The 15,913-nt window shown below is 42.0% G+C and overlaps 1 protein-coding gene across 2 annotated transcripts in view; it reads right to left on the bottom strand.

Annotated features, from left to right (window-relative positions):
- The window catches only part of cntn4 (contactin 4), a 172,343-nt gene that overhangs the window by 54,930 nt on the left and 101,500 nt on the right, over positions 1-15,913 (bottom strand). For both annotated transcript variants that reach the window (XM_030420977.1, XM_030420976.1), the window contains exons 6-9: positions 15,403-15,606; positions 12,429-12,531; positions 11,136-11,320; positions 6,163-6,302 (exon numbers count right to left, since the gene is read on the bottom strand). In XM_030420977.1, coding sequence (XP_030276837.1) covers positions 6,163-6,302; positions 11,136-11,320; positions 12,429-12,531; positions 15,403-15,606 — 632 coding nt within the window. The remainder of the gene's footprint in view (positions 1-6,162; positions 6,303-11,135; positions 11,321-12,428; positions 12,532-15,402; positions 15,607-15,913) is intronic.

Raw genomic sequence — 15,913 nt, 5'->3', positions numbered from 1 at the left:
GCTCATCTACATGAAAACAGCCAGCCAGTGGGCCAGTGAATTATGGTCTGGAAGTGACAGACGTGGCAATAAATCTAGGTTTTCATCACTAATGGAGGGAAAGGCTTGGGTGGATGGAGGCAGGCTAGCAGAAAATGACCCTAATCAATCTGCATGTTTATGAGAGTGAAATAAAAAACCATGCCCTATTTATATCTGCGACCGCACCACGGGGCCTGTTTCCCCTTCAGCGGGAGGAGGGGATAAGAGGGGAAGGAATATCGGACCATCTGAGGTATAATGCATTGGGAAAATTGCTTTTCTGATAGGTATGCCACATACATACTGAGTGCTGTTTACATGGTCAAGCTGCACCTCCTCTTCATCTGTTTGGACTATCGTTTTCGCGTTCCTGCAGGAGAGACCTCTCTCGCCACTGAGCCGTCAAATTAAGATCTACTTAAGGTTGGCTGGGCCTGATGAACTAAAAAACTCAGTTGGATCAGTGCATCTGTTGGACATTTAATCCTCAATATATCTCTCTGAACTCGGGCTCTCACTCAACTCCTTCACCCCGGTGTTAAATCCTTGAGCAGTTTTCATACATCTCCATGCAGCCGTGTCAGATTCTGCCTCCTCGTGCCCTTCATCTCCTGTGTTTTCTTCGGGCCCAACCATAATGTCATTAGAGCCCATTTCCATAGGGGTGTCTGAAGCGGCCTGAACTCCAGTCGCGGGGGATTAAGGTACTGTCACATGAAAAGAGAGCCTGTCCTCACCGAAAGATCACAAACTAATCCTGTGTTTGAGCAGGTTGTGCCTGAATTTCCATAACGCTCCGTGGCTCTCTGGATGTGCAGGGGCGAATATCCCTGCTGGCAAGGGAGGCGATTGGTGGCGTATATCAGTCTGTGTATGGAAAGCACCCGCGTTTACGGCTGCTATTAATTAAGCATGACGTTCCTCTCAAATCAGCAGTTTTTCGTGCCGGGACCTGGGGGGACCATCTGCACGCCTTATGCTGAAGGAAAATGATTGGCAATGTCATTTGCCAACAACACTGGGTTGATTCGTTTGATACAAAGCTGCGGAAACATGTAAATGAATATATGGAACGAAGGAGTGACTTTTCAAGTTTAAAAAGTGAGCTTCTCGGGTTTGATGGCTGTCTACCGCTATGTTTCCTTGAATTTTTAATTACTAGAAGCCTTTGCGAGATGCATATTTACATTTACATTACAGCTGTGCATCTTCAACGAGCTACATTTTATATGATAACAGCTTAAGCCAACGCTGTGTGTAAGGAAAAGGTAAAAGTCAACCTTTTTTCCTTCTTTTTTCCTTCTTTTTCCTCTTCAAATGCAGTAATGTAAAAAACAAAAAGCGGCAATTAAGCAAAGTAAAACTCATTTTGAACTGACAAGTTTGATCTCACAGACAAAAAAATGCACTGCAGAGTTGAACACCAAGAAACGATAAATGCTCCCCTGGGTAGGATTCAGGGCTGCAACACATTGTAAAAAACTCATATAACATTCATTTTGACAGATATTGTGATATGATTCACCATTTACCATCTGATTTGTAGACCAGAACATGTTTGCCACACCAAAGTAATTCATTATTATGCTGTTTTGTCAAACAATTCTGCCTTCATCTAAAAATGGTAAGTTCCTCAATATGGACCCTGGACCTGACTCAACGCGATCTCGCCTCAAACTTGTCAAATACAGCAGCTTAGTCATTGGCCTTAAGCTTCAAACTATGACACTTTAAGCAACCCTCTGGTGTCAGTTTTGGACGTGAAGGGCTCCGCGGTCAAGTAAACAATGGTAAATATGCAAAAACATTCGGTTACACTTTCAAAATAAAGCTGACAAATTGACAAGCATTTAATATAATATCACATATTCTGACTTTTGGACTGTTATTAACATCGCGAAACGCGCTTTGGTTAGGTTTAGGCACAAATACTACTTGGTCAGGTTTAGGAAAAGATCATACTTAAAATATAACATTCAGTCATGTCACTTGTTTAGACACATGACTAAAACCCCGGCCTGCTGTGTATTACCAATCCAACCACCCCTTGGTCTGGACTTTCTTTCTTTCTTGTGATTTAACTTACGGCACTAGAGAGGCACCTTTTCGGTCAAGGTTCATTTCACCCCACAGGGTTAGACAACAAAATGTATGTTGTCCCTGTATGCTACACGAGAAAGACATATGGTGAAACTTTGAGACGAGTTCAGAAGTTGCTCAGCCTGATGAAAGAAGCTGCTCTGTAGTCTGGTGGTACGGCAGCTGATACGTCTAGAACTGTGAAGAAAATCTGCCATGTCAACTCATGGGCCTTGGATCAATCTACTGTACATGCCTGAGTACCAAAGAGCTTCAAAAGCTTAACAGTGGCTTCAAACAAAAGCTTTAAGCTCAGCCAGTTTGCACCACTTGAGCAAAAATATCTTTCCTGTCCTAATGAGGACGAAGTGGACTGCATCAGATCACACATTCCTGAAAGTTAAAGGCTTTGAGTCCTAAGAGGAATGACCTCAATCAAAGTACCATACTCTCTGCCATCTGCACGGTGGTCCCGCTCTTAACAGACTAGATCCTGTTTCACGGTGGAGTTTCCCTTTAATTGCAGAGCCACTTAATCCTGCAGCCATTGTCAACAAAGCGGCGGAGAGTGAAGTCCTTCAGATGAAAAACAGCCACAAGAAAAGATGCATTCTAATAAAGCGTTTCGATACAGAATGGCATTACAAAGCACGGCCAAAGTCTCACAATGTCAAACCGTCCTGCTGGTGGGACACGGCCGCTTGTGGAACCAGTTTGAGGGGTGCTAATATTAGAGTGAAACACTAGAAATAGTTGGGGTTCTTAAATATTTTAAATGACTGACATTGAATAATTGAATGCACATATACTCAGCTATATATATCGTGACCCCTTAGCGATATACTGTACCGTATAGTACATTTTTTCCACCAGATATAACACGCAGTTTCTGTTTTGTTACGTTTACATATTGATGGCTCCGTTTCAAAGTTAGAAGCCTGTCAGCAGAAACAATTTCCGGTGAACTCTGCAGTCAGAAAGGTCTCAATTGATTCACTGTAATAAATAACAACAAATGGTGCATCCTCTCCCCACTGCTCCTTACATCATTGACCTTTCCCTCTTCCACTCATTAAGCCACTGTGGTTAATGGTGGCATTTCAAACAATGTAACACCTTTGCTGATTAATCCATTCACCCATGCATTCGGAATATATCCATTTATTATGTTTATGTTGAGGAGATATGCAGAAAAATCCACAGCCAGTGTAACCTTTAATCATGCATTCATTGATTTGATTCCAGAAGGCTGAGTCTGAACGAGGTGCAGCTGTATCTTCAGCCATTGCTAAGGATAACTTCAACAACGTTGTTTTTCATTCGAACGCATTTAGTTCAGAATACACTGAGAAAGAAGAAGTAGAAGTAGGAGGAAGGTCACATTAACAACAGAAAATAAAACTACACATTGCTGTCACAAGGCCTCTAATACTGACTATTTTTAAGAAACAACCCATAAGGAGAAACAAACATGTGGTTTGTTTAACACGTAAAAACAGATGGGTTGTCTTGTTTTCTAACAAACAAACACAAGAGTGCTGTTGCCTTCTAAAGGGTTCTGATGAAAATGCTCGCCATTGGCCAAACAGATTGTTGATTATTCTTCGCTGATAGCGAGCCAAATCTGTTTTTTATGAGAAAGAGGCTTTGCTGCGCAGAGTGTTGCCTCTAGTAACACGACGACAGACTGGGTTTCATTTCGACAACATGTATAACATTCATGCGCTGATCGATATCCTCTGGTGTGCATGTTGCCTTTTTTTTTTTGCATAATGAAGCAAATTAACATAATGCCTGTTTATTTATCAGGTGCAAGCTGTGCGCCAGCGTCCAATCAATCCTTTCCAAACAACCTGGCTAAAGGATGCCATTTAATAATGCAATGTAATAAAGGAATATTGACTCTTGTTTTTTTTGCAAATGCCAAAAACATTTCTCCCTTAAAGTTTGATCTACAAGTAAAGAAGGGCTGCGACTAAAGAGTCTTTTCATTGTTCATTGTTTTCTTGATTAATTGATTCGTTATTTGGCGTAGGATGTCAGAAGAGGGTGAGTAAGTAATATTTTCATTTACCTGTCACAGAGGTGGAAAGAAACCAGAAAACATTCACATTTAAAGCGTTACTCCTCCAATACTACACATCACAGTGTGTTTAAAGGTCTTTAAGATATTTTGCGGCTCAGATTAAACTGCATGTAATCTGATGAATTGCCTCCAGTGATGCCTTTAAAGGCAGACTTCCCGCTAAACAGCCATCTTGTCTCCAGGCAGTTATATTGGTCTAACAAGACCAGGTACATACAGTATGCTCATGAAGAGAGACAGAACTTCACTTTTAATCCTCACAGGGACATAAAAACTTCATCGGCACTTTCACGTTGCATGCACAAGTTTACCCAACTTTTTTTTTTTAACGGAATCCAGAGCGCTTGCGACATGATGTCATCAGCTCATCCCATCAGATGCACTTGAATAAATGTGAATTTAAACTGGCAATGGACATGTTTTCTGCTTCAATGTATCGTTATGAAGTTAATGTTGATTGCACAGTGTAATTAATATAAAATAATGAAGCCAGCTGTGTTTACAATGGTTCCCTCCAACCCTCGATATCACCAACGCTACGCAACTCTGTCTGCCACCAGTGACACGGTCACCCTGGAGGAGGAAGGATAACTGGCGATCCATTTCAAATTATTGAATAAACATTTTGTCTTGTGTCACTTGTGACTTCAGTTGTCTTTGCAACGACGGCGGTAACAATAAAAGCACTCGGAAAACGCTGAGGGGAAAAGTTTTCTTACACCACTTCAATGTCTAATGTTTGAACAACCTCATCATCCTTGGTAATCCTGTGTGGCAGCAAGATATCCTTATCTTCCATGCTTATTAAAAGTCTGCAGCTGCACAAAATTGCATGAAACTGTCACAAATCCTAACTGTGCACTGGGGTCAAAAGAACAACAAAACTGGATGGTATACTTAACTGTTCAGCTGTGATAAAGCAGACGATTGGCTTGTCGGTGGAAGAGTGGGATATACAATTTGTGTTTTGTCTCCCTCTGAACATCTCTGATGACATTCCGTGGCTAAGCTGCATTGTGGGTAGTGTAGGCACGTGGTTTTGAAAAAGAAGAATAACGCCTGGGATCAAGAATCTCTGGTTCTGCTGTATTGCTTTTGATCATTTGCTTTAAAAACTCTCCATAAAGAGTCCGACAGTGTTAAAGGGATGCAATGCCGGTCCAGTGGACTGCTTTTCAAAATCTGGTACCTACATTACTCACATTGTAACGTAGCCACCGATAAGATCACTGGAGGATTTTAGCAGAATGCATGCAGCTTTTCCCAGAGCCACAACATACTTTATTCTGCTTTTTTTCCACATATGCTGCAGTACTCCCTAATTATTGGAGTTTCCCTTTAAGTAAGAATCTAAGAATTTAGACTTTTTTAAAATTTGTATTATCAGAAAAAAGAAAAAAATATACTCATCTATCATCACTGCACCCGTAATAGGGATTCAGAGAGGTCAGGGAGCTAAGATGAAAGCAGGGTATACAGTGTTTATATAGTGAATCTTGCATTTTTCGTCTTTGGTGGTGCAGGCTTAACAAGTGCGCTTGGTGAAGAGAGATTTAACAGAAGATTAGAGCAGCTCTTACATCACTGCGCTCTACAGACAAGCATGAAAAAAAAAAAAAAAACACTTGGCCTGCTTACAGTTCAGTCTCCCCCCACAGTCGACACAGTCTAATTCCTTTCAAATGAACACTGTTCTGCGGAAGTGAATAACATAATGTATTGCTGCACAGGAGGCGCTGTGTTGTAATGAAGAAGACAATAATGTATGGTAATTAGCGAGCAACGCTTGAACAAACAGCACAATAAAGCTTTGGAAATACAGTACATGGTTGCTCACATTCTTCATTCAGCAGCAGCAAGTACGCGAGGAACATCTGTGCCAGAGCTGCTGCTGCTGCTGCTGCTGCAAGTCTATCCTTGGAAGGAGAGTGTTACCTTCAATTTCTAAAAACATGCTTGCGCTTGGCAGATCTCACCTCTGCCGACTCCAGGTTCTCTCCATTTTTCATCCACCTGTACGAAGGCTTCGGCTTCCCTGTGGCTTTACACTCCCACACCAACGAGTCATCAATGAGCTTCTGGACATCTTGGGGTTTCTCAATGAGGTGAGGCGGTGCTGGAAACATTGAGAATGTGAGAGTGAGCTGAGGTTGCTGAATTAGAAATGTTGACATGGACAAAATATCGCAGTTTTTAAGGCGATGACAAATTAGACAAGGCATATTGTGTACTGATGTAAATCATGTGAACAGGTAGCTATCTGAAACTGCTCATTTGAATCTGAGGTGAGTTGCTGACAATGTTTAGTCACTTTCAATTATTAGGCTAGAGTGTGCTCACACAAATTACGTTTTAATGAGAAGTACTGCAAGCTTTGAGTACAATACTTTTTTTTTTAACCCTGGGTTTCACCTGTCAGGCTACATACAGTGTGCACTGATTATTTCTGTCAGCTTTTGCAGGCTCAGAGGAAGACTGCAGGCACTACTCAGGGCTACTGACAAAACTTCATGTCCTTCTCTTTGTTTAAGTATATATGCTTTTATTTCCCATATTCTCAATATTCTCCTCCACCGTAATTGAAAACCAATCACAGTCAATGCAGGGGAGGATAGTGCTTTTGATGCAGGGATATCATCTTATCATTGTGGTTTATCATTCAGACTCAGATCCCTGTCAAGAAAACAAGAGTATTGGTCTAATGCATTAATACAGCAGTACACAGGGCACTTCTCATATCATTATCATTATATTATTTATTTGAAGCCATTTGACATGTACAGTTTTGAACTTGTTTTTCTTCCTTATGATATATTCCCTTACACTGCCAATAGAGTTAGGAAGGACAGTCATATTAGAGCGGAGCATCCCTGTTATTTTTGAAAAACCACCACCGCAACAAACCATCAACCCAAAATAACGTGATGTGTATTTTAGGTCACATTGCGCACCCCAGATTTTCATTGGTTTTGGTTTACTATAATCGTCACGATTTAAAATCATGACATTCATTCCGGATTTGGTTGATTTGTTGCTTTAGTCCGCGTATCAGAACAGATCCACAATCAATAACGAGAGTAGCCTTTGGTGTCAGCACCCTGACGTCCAACATTTGCTGCGTTTAGTTCAAGGCTAGTTCACATTTTAAGGTTCCTTTCATTTTCAAAGTGCGGAACAAAAGTGGTTAAAACCCATTCCCACATACATAAGGGCGGCTACTGGTGCCATAAAAACCCCCCATTCAATACAATCCAAGTAAATGGTGGTATAATTATTCGGGAGCAGAATTGATTGTTGCTGTGTCATTCAGGTAATTCAAGGCTAGTTAACGATTAAGCCCAAAAAAATGGTACATAAAACTCGATCTGTAAAGCCCTGTGCGTCAATGCGCTGTACATTCTGGATGATGTGTAGGTCAAGCCACTATCATCCTATATCACACAAGGCCAGCGTGAGGACAAGAGTAATGGCTGACCGCACTTTTCCATTCCGCAGACCTCGCCTGATGTCACTCTCAAGGACTGACCTTTGTGGAGGCTTTTTTCAGCACCCGTACAAATCCGGCTCTAATTGGCCTCTGCTATACAATATTTGCCTTTCAGTAAAGCGGGATAACACAAAGAGCAATTCAATAAACTGCAGATGTATCTCTGCAATCTCTCCGTGCATTACAACTTCAACATGCAGTCGATGAGCGAGCCTCGCTGTGTGTATGTGGGTGTTCAGAGCCGCCGAGCGAGGGCTGATAAAAAGAGGTGCGTGTAGAGACCAGAGGGGGGTATTTGTGCACTCTGGTGTATTTATGTTGGGGTCCTGCACAGATTCAACATCAAAATCCAGTCCACCATCAAAGAGATATTTGTATTTGTGGATCATGTGTCGTAACGTAGGCCTCTAAGATCCCTTCGGCAGCCGAGGCTGCAGCACAAGGTTGGCTGAGGTCATTAACATTTAACTTGTGTGGAGGCTGTGCTGCTGCCATCTGTGCAAACAGTAAAAAGGTTACAATTCCCTTTGAATGAAAGCTGCTGTTTTTTTTTCCTGCTACAGAAAAGAGACAATTATGCTCAAACTATGTGGTCTGACATCTGCGCTAACCTTCACTTTATTACAGGTGCTATAAAAAAAATATATAAATCAATTTAATCACACTGGCATTAGGCGTGTCATGATTTTCCAAATCCACAATTTGACTTTTAAGGTCAATTCTAATGTCACGATTCGATTCAATTTGAATTTTCTTTTTTTTTTCTTTCAGCACTGACAGCGATGTTATTATTAGACAGCTGCATCTGGATTTGAGAAGCTCAGGAGAACATTGGTTTATGCTCTACCACCTGACATTTAACATTTGTTCTTTGAAAAAATGAGGATATTCTACAACCAGGGTGCAAAGTACTTTGGAACATGGGGGAGCTTTGCATTAATAAGACATGTGCTCCCCTGTAAAAAAGAAAATATTGACAGTTTACCATTTCTTTCAGCCATGACTTTCTATTTTTCTGCATGACGCCTCACTTGTTTGGCTGCTTTGTTACCCGACCTCTGTGGTTGCTTCTGTTTTAAGGTAAGAGCTTCTCCCAATTAACTGCATAGACAATTAGACTGGGCTTTCAGACCTCGGCACCAGCCCCCTCGGTTCTGACCGCATTATGCCACAAATGGCGGTAAAGATCGACCTTTCAGCTTCATCACCAGCCTTTATACCTGAACAAGCATTTGTGGTATTTGTGTCATGCGTGGTTAGAGAAAGATTCTCGAAAGTTACTCCATGGGACACCTTCACCTGTCATTTAACATCACATCCCTTCATGCCACAGCAATCCTCCATCAGGGCCTGGGTGAGGTGCACCACCCACTGCACCATTCACCACTGCACTGTTCTTGTGTTTTTTTTTTTTTTTACTCCTTGCTGTCAGGGTCCCTCGCTCTATCCCTCACCCGCTGCGAATGTATTGACTCTCAGTCAACGCTTACCAAATGGAAGCAGGCAGCCCATCTCTGCCCACGCCAGGCCAAGCGCGCATACAATCAGAACAACATCAAGTGGCTAAAGAAGGAGAGAGATGGGGATTTGCCTTATCAGTGAAATCGCTGGGAGATAATGCAGCTGGGGGGTGTGCCGAAACACAAACGTGAATGCAGCGGGGCAAACTAACCCGTCAGAGGTTTGCTTTCCCTCGGAATAATATCAACGTCAACGCACATTTTCTCTCCAAGAAATGGAAATTTAACAAGGCAACCCTTTGTCTTTGGCTCGAGTGGCAGTTACAAACATCTCCCAACACAGAATTATGAAGCAAGACTGTGTCTGAATGCACTCAACTAAAGAGACGTAATCAATTTAATATCACCTTGAGCTTCAAACTAAAACTGCGCATCAGTGCAGCTAATGAATTCCTGTTTGAGTTAGTAAATCAAGGCTAGAAGGAGAGATTCAAAAAAATGAAAGATTTTAAAAACACTATTTTATTTTTCGAACATTTTATTCTTATGGCAATAGCGGGATGGAAGGAAGATTGAGTTCTAACATCTCAGTAGACTAACAGTGCATCACAAGTGCGAGAATGTAAAAGAATGACCACAGTGCCACCGTAAAGTACCACTCGCACGTCTCCCTGTCTAACACAAAGCCCAGCTCGCCTGGATGTACAAGAGATACCCTTATCGATCCTCCCATTGGCTTACACTGCTGACGAATGTCTCAGAGGCTTAATTCAAAGGGAGTTCAAAATAAGATTACTGATTTTTATCACCTGCCTGCAGACAGCGGGAGACGGAGCGAGAGAGAGGGAGCGAGAGAGAGGGAGGGAGAGCTGGAGTGACAAAACACATCAAAAATGAGAGAGGAGCTGCATCTCAGAAGGACAAATGAAGCCTCTTCGGGTCACAGCGGGCTCCTGGGCTATTAGACCGAAAGAGGCTGAGAGCTTTCCGAGCTCTTGTAAATAAGCGCAAATTGTTTAATGCCCCAAATGAGTTATTGTTTGACAGCTGAAACAGCGTGACTTAAAGGGGAGAAAATCAGAGGGGAGAAAACAGAGAGCGGACACGGTGGGAGGAAAATCTATACATTGTTCAAAGAGCAAGTTAACTGCCGGCAAACCTGAAGAAGAAAAGTCCAGCTCACAGTATAATGGATGTGAATTGTGTTATACACTCATCCGGGACCATGTCATTCGCGAGGCAGGTAAAGAGCCGCAATAATACCGCTGATTACCACTGCTGTGGGCAGAGAGGTTGGCTGACTTTGATTACTAAGTATGATGGACACATTGGATTTATATTCGCTTCCTCCTCGCTAAAATATTCCCTTTAAAATGAGAAATCAACGCTGTCAAGTTAAGATAAGAGTCTTCATCAAAACGCTTCCTTAAAAATATTTAAATGTCCCCAGTCCGTCGTTTTGCGCGAGCGGATTATTTTCCTGATGCTGGATAATGGGGATGAAGAGTCAGCAGTCATCATGACTTCTAGTATCCGAGCTCAGTAGGTGACTCTGTGACAATGAGTGAATCCACTAACCCCCTTCCAGTGGATCCAGATGCTGCTGTGCAGATTATGTCCCTGACATATGTGCCACTGGTCTATGTATAGTACATTTAACGGCTTTGATCTGCAGTCAAGTTGGATGTCAATCACGATGCCATCTGGTGGAACCCAATACAAGGCTCACCAGCAAGGTCGTATCCAAGGGCTCAGCCTCATCCGCATCACTCCTTTAATCTGGATCAAAATATTAGAGGCATCATGGCTGACAGCCTTTAATCATTTTGATGTGCTGTTAAAACGAGCCTCCCTCCTCGCGTGCGCCACATGATGCCTCTGCTGATCTCCGCTGACTGCTCTATAAGAGCGGCTGCGTCTGCTCGCGCTGCCTCTCAGTCTGAGCAGGTCTGACAGATGCGGTTCGGCCGGTCAAATATTCATGCGCGTCAGGATCACCTACCGTAGAAAGAGAGCTTTCCTTTCACTGTGTTCATTCCCCTGGAGTTCTCGGCCACACACTCGTACGTGCCGGCATCCTCCTGCTGGAAATATGGGATTTCCAGGACGCCACTGGCTTTCCTCATGTCTACTTTCCTGGGGAAGGGCACACCGTCCACTCTCCTCCAGTTTATGGATGGTACGGGGCTGTGAGAAGAGATGCGGAGATGATTGAGATTCTGAAGCTGCAGCTTTCAGTTTTCTTTGTGAATTACTTTTTGCTCAAGGGCAGATTCTGAGTTATTTGAAGGTTATTTGAGGGCTTGACATGAAAAGACACATGAAAAGAACCATGATTTCTTTATTTTTGTACAGTGAAAATCATTTTTTTTTTCTTTTTAATTATTGTATTTTGGACAAGGAATTCGAAAACATAACCCAGGCACCTGTGATGAGGTCACTAGGGGTCGAAAATGCTAAAACGCGAAAATGTCTAATTCCTCAAATGTGTCTGTTAAGGTCGCCTCCAACCAAAAAAAAGAATGTTTGAGCGTCACCGTGTTGAACCACACACACTGCAAACACTAGAAGGCTGTTTTCACATTCATTGCTCACATAAGGTCATTTTTTTAAAACTTTTAGCACACACACTGACAACAAAATAGGAGACACATTTTGTCGTCGCCATAATAAAATGTTGCCAGTTAACATTTCTGCAAATCTCCGATGTGCTCACATTTTACGTGTCACGGGCTTCACATCGAATCAAGTTCAGATTACATGTTTAGGTCTTGACTGTCATATCAGGAGGTGGAGGGGATGATGGTGGAGGTTCAGGCGAGAAAGGTTGCCAAGCCACCGACCACTGTTTAAAACTGTGTCTGTGACCTTTTTCACACCATGATTTGACTTGTTCCACGGCCATTTCAATATAAGTTTCAGAAGGGAAGTTGAAGGGGCTTCTAAGATGTGCATTTAAAGAGATTTCATTCCTTGTTAATTGTAAAAATGCAAAAATTACTCCATAGGACTCCCTGGACCGAAGTCCAACTGTTCAGTAACCTGCGGCATCTTGCCCAGTCCTGTACTCAGGGTTTTTATAGATTGCCAAACACAGCCTGGTATTTTAACTTAAGATTTTCTACACCACAATGATGCGCCCCCTCATTTCTTAGATGTGCAGCCTAGCTCGAAACACACGAGGATTGCAGCAAAGTGGTGAAACACATGAAAAAAAATATCCAAGCGCTCTTCTGGTAATATTTTTCTTTTATGTGCCGGTGAGCATGCTGAGCTTGACTAAGAGTGGGCTTACTTTCCCAGAGCAAAGCATTCCAACTTTACGGTGGATCCTTTGGCAACGTGAACAACCTCTGGAAACTGAACTTCAATCTTTGGCTCGTATTCACCCATCACACCTGAAAGAGAAATGCAAATGAGCATCAGTGCAAAAAGCAGAGAGAAAAAAAAGTTGTGTTTCTGACGTTTAACTCGGGCTAAACAACTCTGGCAAGAAAACTACATAAAGACCCAAGTTGTGGCTTTGCGCTGCTGCTGCAGTCAGTGCGAACCTATTTCAAGTAGACTGCAGACAAGTGGCTATGAGCTGAAATGTTTTTCGACTTCCAGTGCTCTGCGATCGGAGCAGCAGAAACACTCCCTGCTCTCAGTGCTGTCTCCCATTGAAAAGAATAAGTCAGAAACACAGCTTTCCAGTGGACATGCAACACACTGATGTTGAATGGAAAAAAAAACACAAAAAAAAACAACTTTGAGAATTCATAGACGGTTTGAGCTTTTACATCCAGATGAGTTTCATCTTGTTGTAGTGCTAACAGCTATGAACCAGAAAATGGGCCCATAAAATCCCCCTGGGTCCCGCTACTGTGTCTACAAAGCATCCCATTCACTGTCGGTGAAGCAGCTCCGGTGGATTATAATATTGCTGCTGTGCATGCTAAAAATCTCTGGATAAAGGAGCAGACGGGAATGCGAGCTCTCTGGTGTTCTAGCTTTGGGAGAGACTTACTCATAAATCAGAAGTGGAGTTTCTAACATTGTTGGAAAAGAACACAAGTGTTTTTTTTTTTTTGTTTTTTTTCCCCTCCCCTTAAATGACACAAAGGCAAATCATATTAATGAAAATGTGTAATTGTACTCTCACTTCTCCTAGCTGTTCCAATTCTGGGTGCACGACATGGTATTTTAGGCCCCTCTCATCCAGCAGTGTGACAATAGGTTTTCCCCCATTGCTGTAATTCAAGGTTGTGTTGCACAAATAGCTCTGGAGATGGAGGAAACAGGCCAATTTCATCTCGTTGATTTGGTGAGCCATGTGTTATCAGGGTGGCTCCCTGAGTGACTGTGAAAGCTAATTCAGATCCTTATCACAACTGTCTCACACTGGAACCCGACCACAGCACTATCAGCCATTTTAAGCAGACAGGTGGAAGTGGACGGGTAATTGTCTCATACCATAACCTTTTGTAGGGGACACCTGTACAATGTGCACGCCTGCACCCCTCCTCCCCCCCCCCCACCCGAAGGCCCTGTGACTGCGTGGCAGAGCTGATGTCCTGCCGCTCCCTCGGTTGAAATAAAGGAATATGGGAAAAAAGGAAAAAGGGGGGAAGGGGCGTGCCCGGGAATTGCTTGCAAAAAACGTTTGCTCAAATCAGACAAGCTATTAGCAATTTTTCTACCAACTTCCAAACAGTGAAAACAGTGAATTTACTTCCACAAAACACACCCAAATAAACATTAAAGGGGGTTCCTATGTAACAATTTGTAGCAATGTATTTTCAGCTGCAACTGAATGATTACAGAAATATCACAGGAATGGAATAAGAATTCTACAGGCAGACGTGGGTCTCATTGATCCGTTCTTCTGTGAGTAAACGTCATTAATGTGTCTTTGATCATGAAGGGGACACTACTTTAAGAATAACATTGACTCCACTAATGTATATGCTTCAGCAATGAAAGTATATCATTCAAAGAATATTATATATCCAAGTCGAAACAGACGAGGCGAGCAGGACAGCGAAGAAAGACAATGTTAGAGATCCGTCTGCTACTTCAGCACCATGGACAGCAATACGGATGCAGCAATACACAGTTAGGCTACCTGATATTTCAGCGACAGAGACACCATTCACCCTCTTACAAGACACTGTGCCATCAAAATGGTTTTGAAGAGGTTATTCTAAGCTACAAAAAAAAGTTATGTAATGTAATCTTTAATATGGGGAATATATTTTGGTCATTTTGCTGAAAGGAAGATGGCATCCACCCTCATCCCTGCTGTAGCTGCAATCACAGTTCAGCCTATAAATCAGCTGAGTGACAAGTTAAAATAGGCCGATGTGTCACCCAGAATTAAAACAAAATTATAAAATGTAACATGGAAATGTAAAAAAATGAATAAAAATAGATCATTGTGAATTTTCAAATATGAATATACTGCAGGTATCAGCCTCAGATATCATTATACATATGTTAACATGTCTTGTGATTTCTTTTAATAACCCAATGTATTATTGTATAACATTAAACAAATAAGAAAGATAATCCCTAACAAATGTATAAGATCGGAGGTAATGTTCACTCTTGGGGGTTTTAATTTTTTTGTGTGCGACAGATCAGCTGTAATTAATTGGAAGACATAAACCCATATAAATGTCAAAAAATACATTCTGGTGAAAATACCAATTTAGCCTCATATTTCTTGTTCTGCATTACATTACGTATGGTAGGAGCATGCTTCTGGGGCACAAGTCCACAATTAGATTACTTGCTGACAATGACCTTTCTTCTGGAGTGCCTTGATAAGGCCAGCCTAAAGCATCAGATCCACATGTTAAAGGACATGCTGAAATTAGCAAAGAAAGAGATAATTAACCTTTGAGTTTCATTTGTATTCCCTCAAACCACATGTCCTACTTTCAGGTGTCCAACAGTAGCAAGTTTGGCTTTTTATTTATCATGACTACGACCAAAAGAAATTCTCAGCACGGCACTTTTATGTATCATATTAGAGTATTACGATGGAAGCCCCATTGAGTGAAAAGAAGATATTTTTGTTTAGGCAAAAATTTAAATGTAAAATGCATGGTGAACCATGTGATTATCAAAGCATTACACACAGGCTAATGTCCCCCCATATACCTTTAAGGAATGGGATGTATTTCATGCCCACCTAACTGTAAGTGTATTAATTTGCTCATAAGACAGCCAACTACAAAACATAATGTCCTAGACATAAAAAAATGTGAGCAGTTATTACTCACCGTCACTGCGGAGCACGAGTGGGGTGGGTGGACCCTGGACTCGGGTCTTTGTGACGGTGTTGGTCACCACACAGGTGTAATTGCCAACATCTGAGGGCTCCACTTTGGCGATGTACAAATTGCCTGTCTCCTGCGAGATGAAGCGGCGAGTATCCTGCTTCACATATGTCGGGTACTCATTGAAGATCCAGGAAAATATGAGATCTGTGGGAGAAGAAGAAAACGAGAATTCTCACTTCAAATGAAGAAACAAGAGTTTTTCTATTCTGAAAAGGGGCCATTAAACACAACAGGGAGGAAGTGACATGTTTTGATCGTGCTGGCGTGTGCGAAGTTTCAGACCTCCTGAGGTTGTGAAAGTTATATCACGCTAAGGTGAAAATTGATGACGGGATCTGCGAGAGGTTACAAACAAATGTAATTATCTGGACTGGACTCAAATGACCATTTATCTTGTGGATGAGGTCTGCATACTCAAACGGGGATTTGGGAGACACTGGGGTGCGTGTTG

Source organism: Sparus aurata, chromosome 6 (genome assembly GCF_900880675.1).
Source record: "Sparus aurata chromosome 6, fSpaAur1.1, whole genome shotgun sequence".
NCBI classification, from domain to species: domain Eukaryota; kingdom Metazoa; phylum Chordata; class Actinopteri; order Spariformes; family Sparidae; genus Sparus; species Sparus aurata.
Note: the sequence above shows the minus strand (reverse complement) of the source record. Positions and strands in the feature narration are given on the sequence as shown.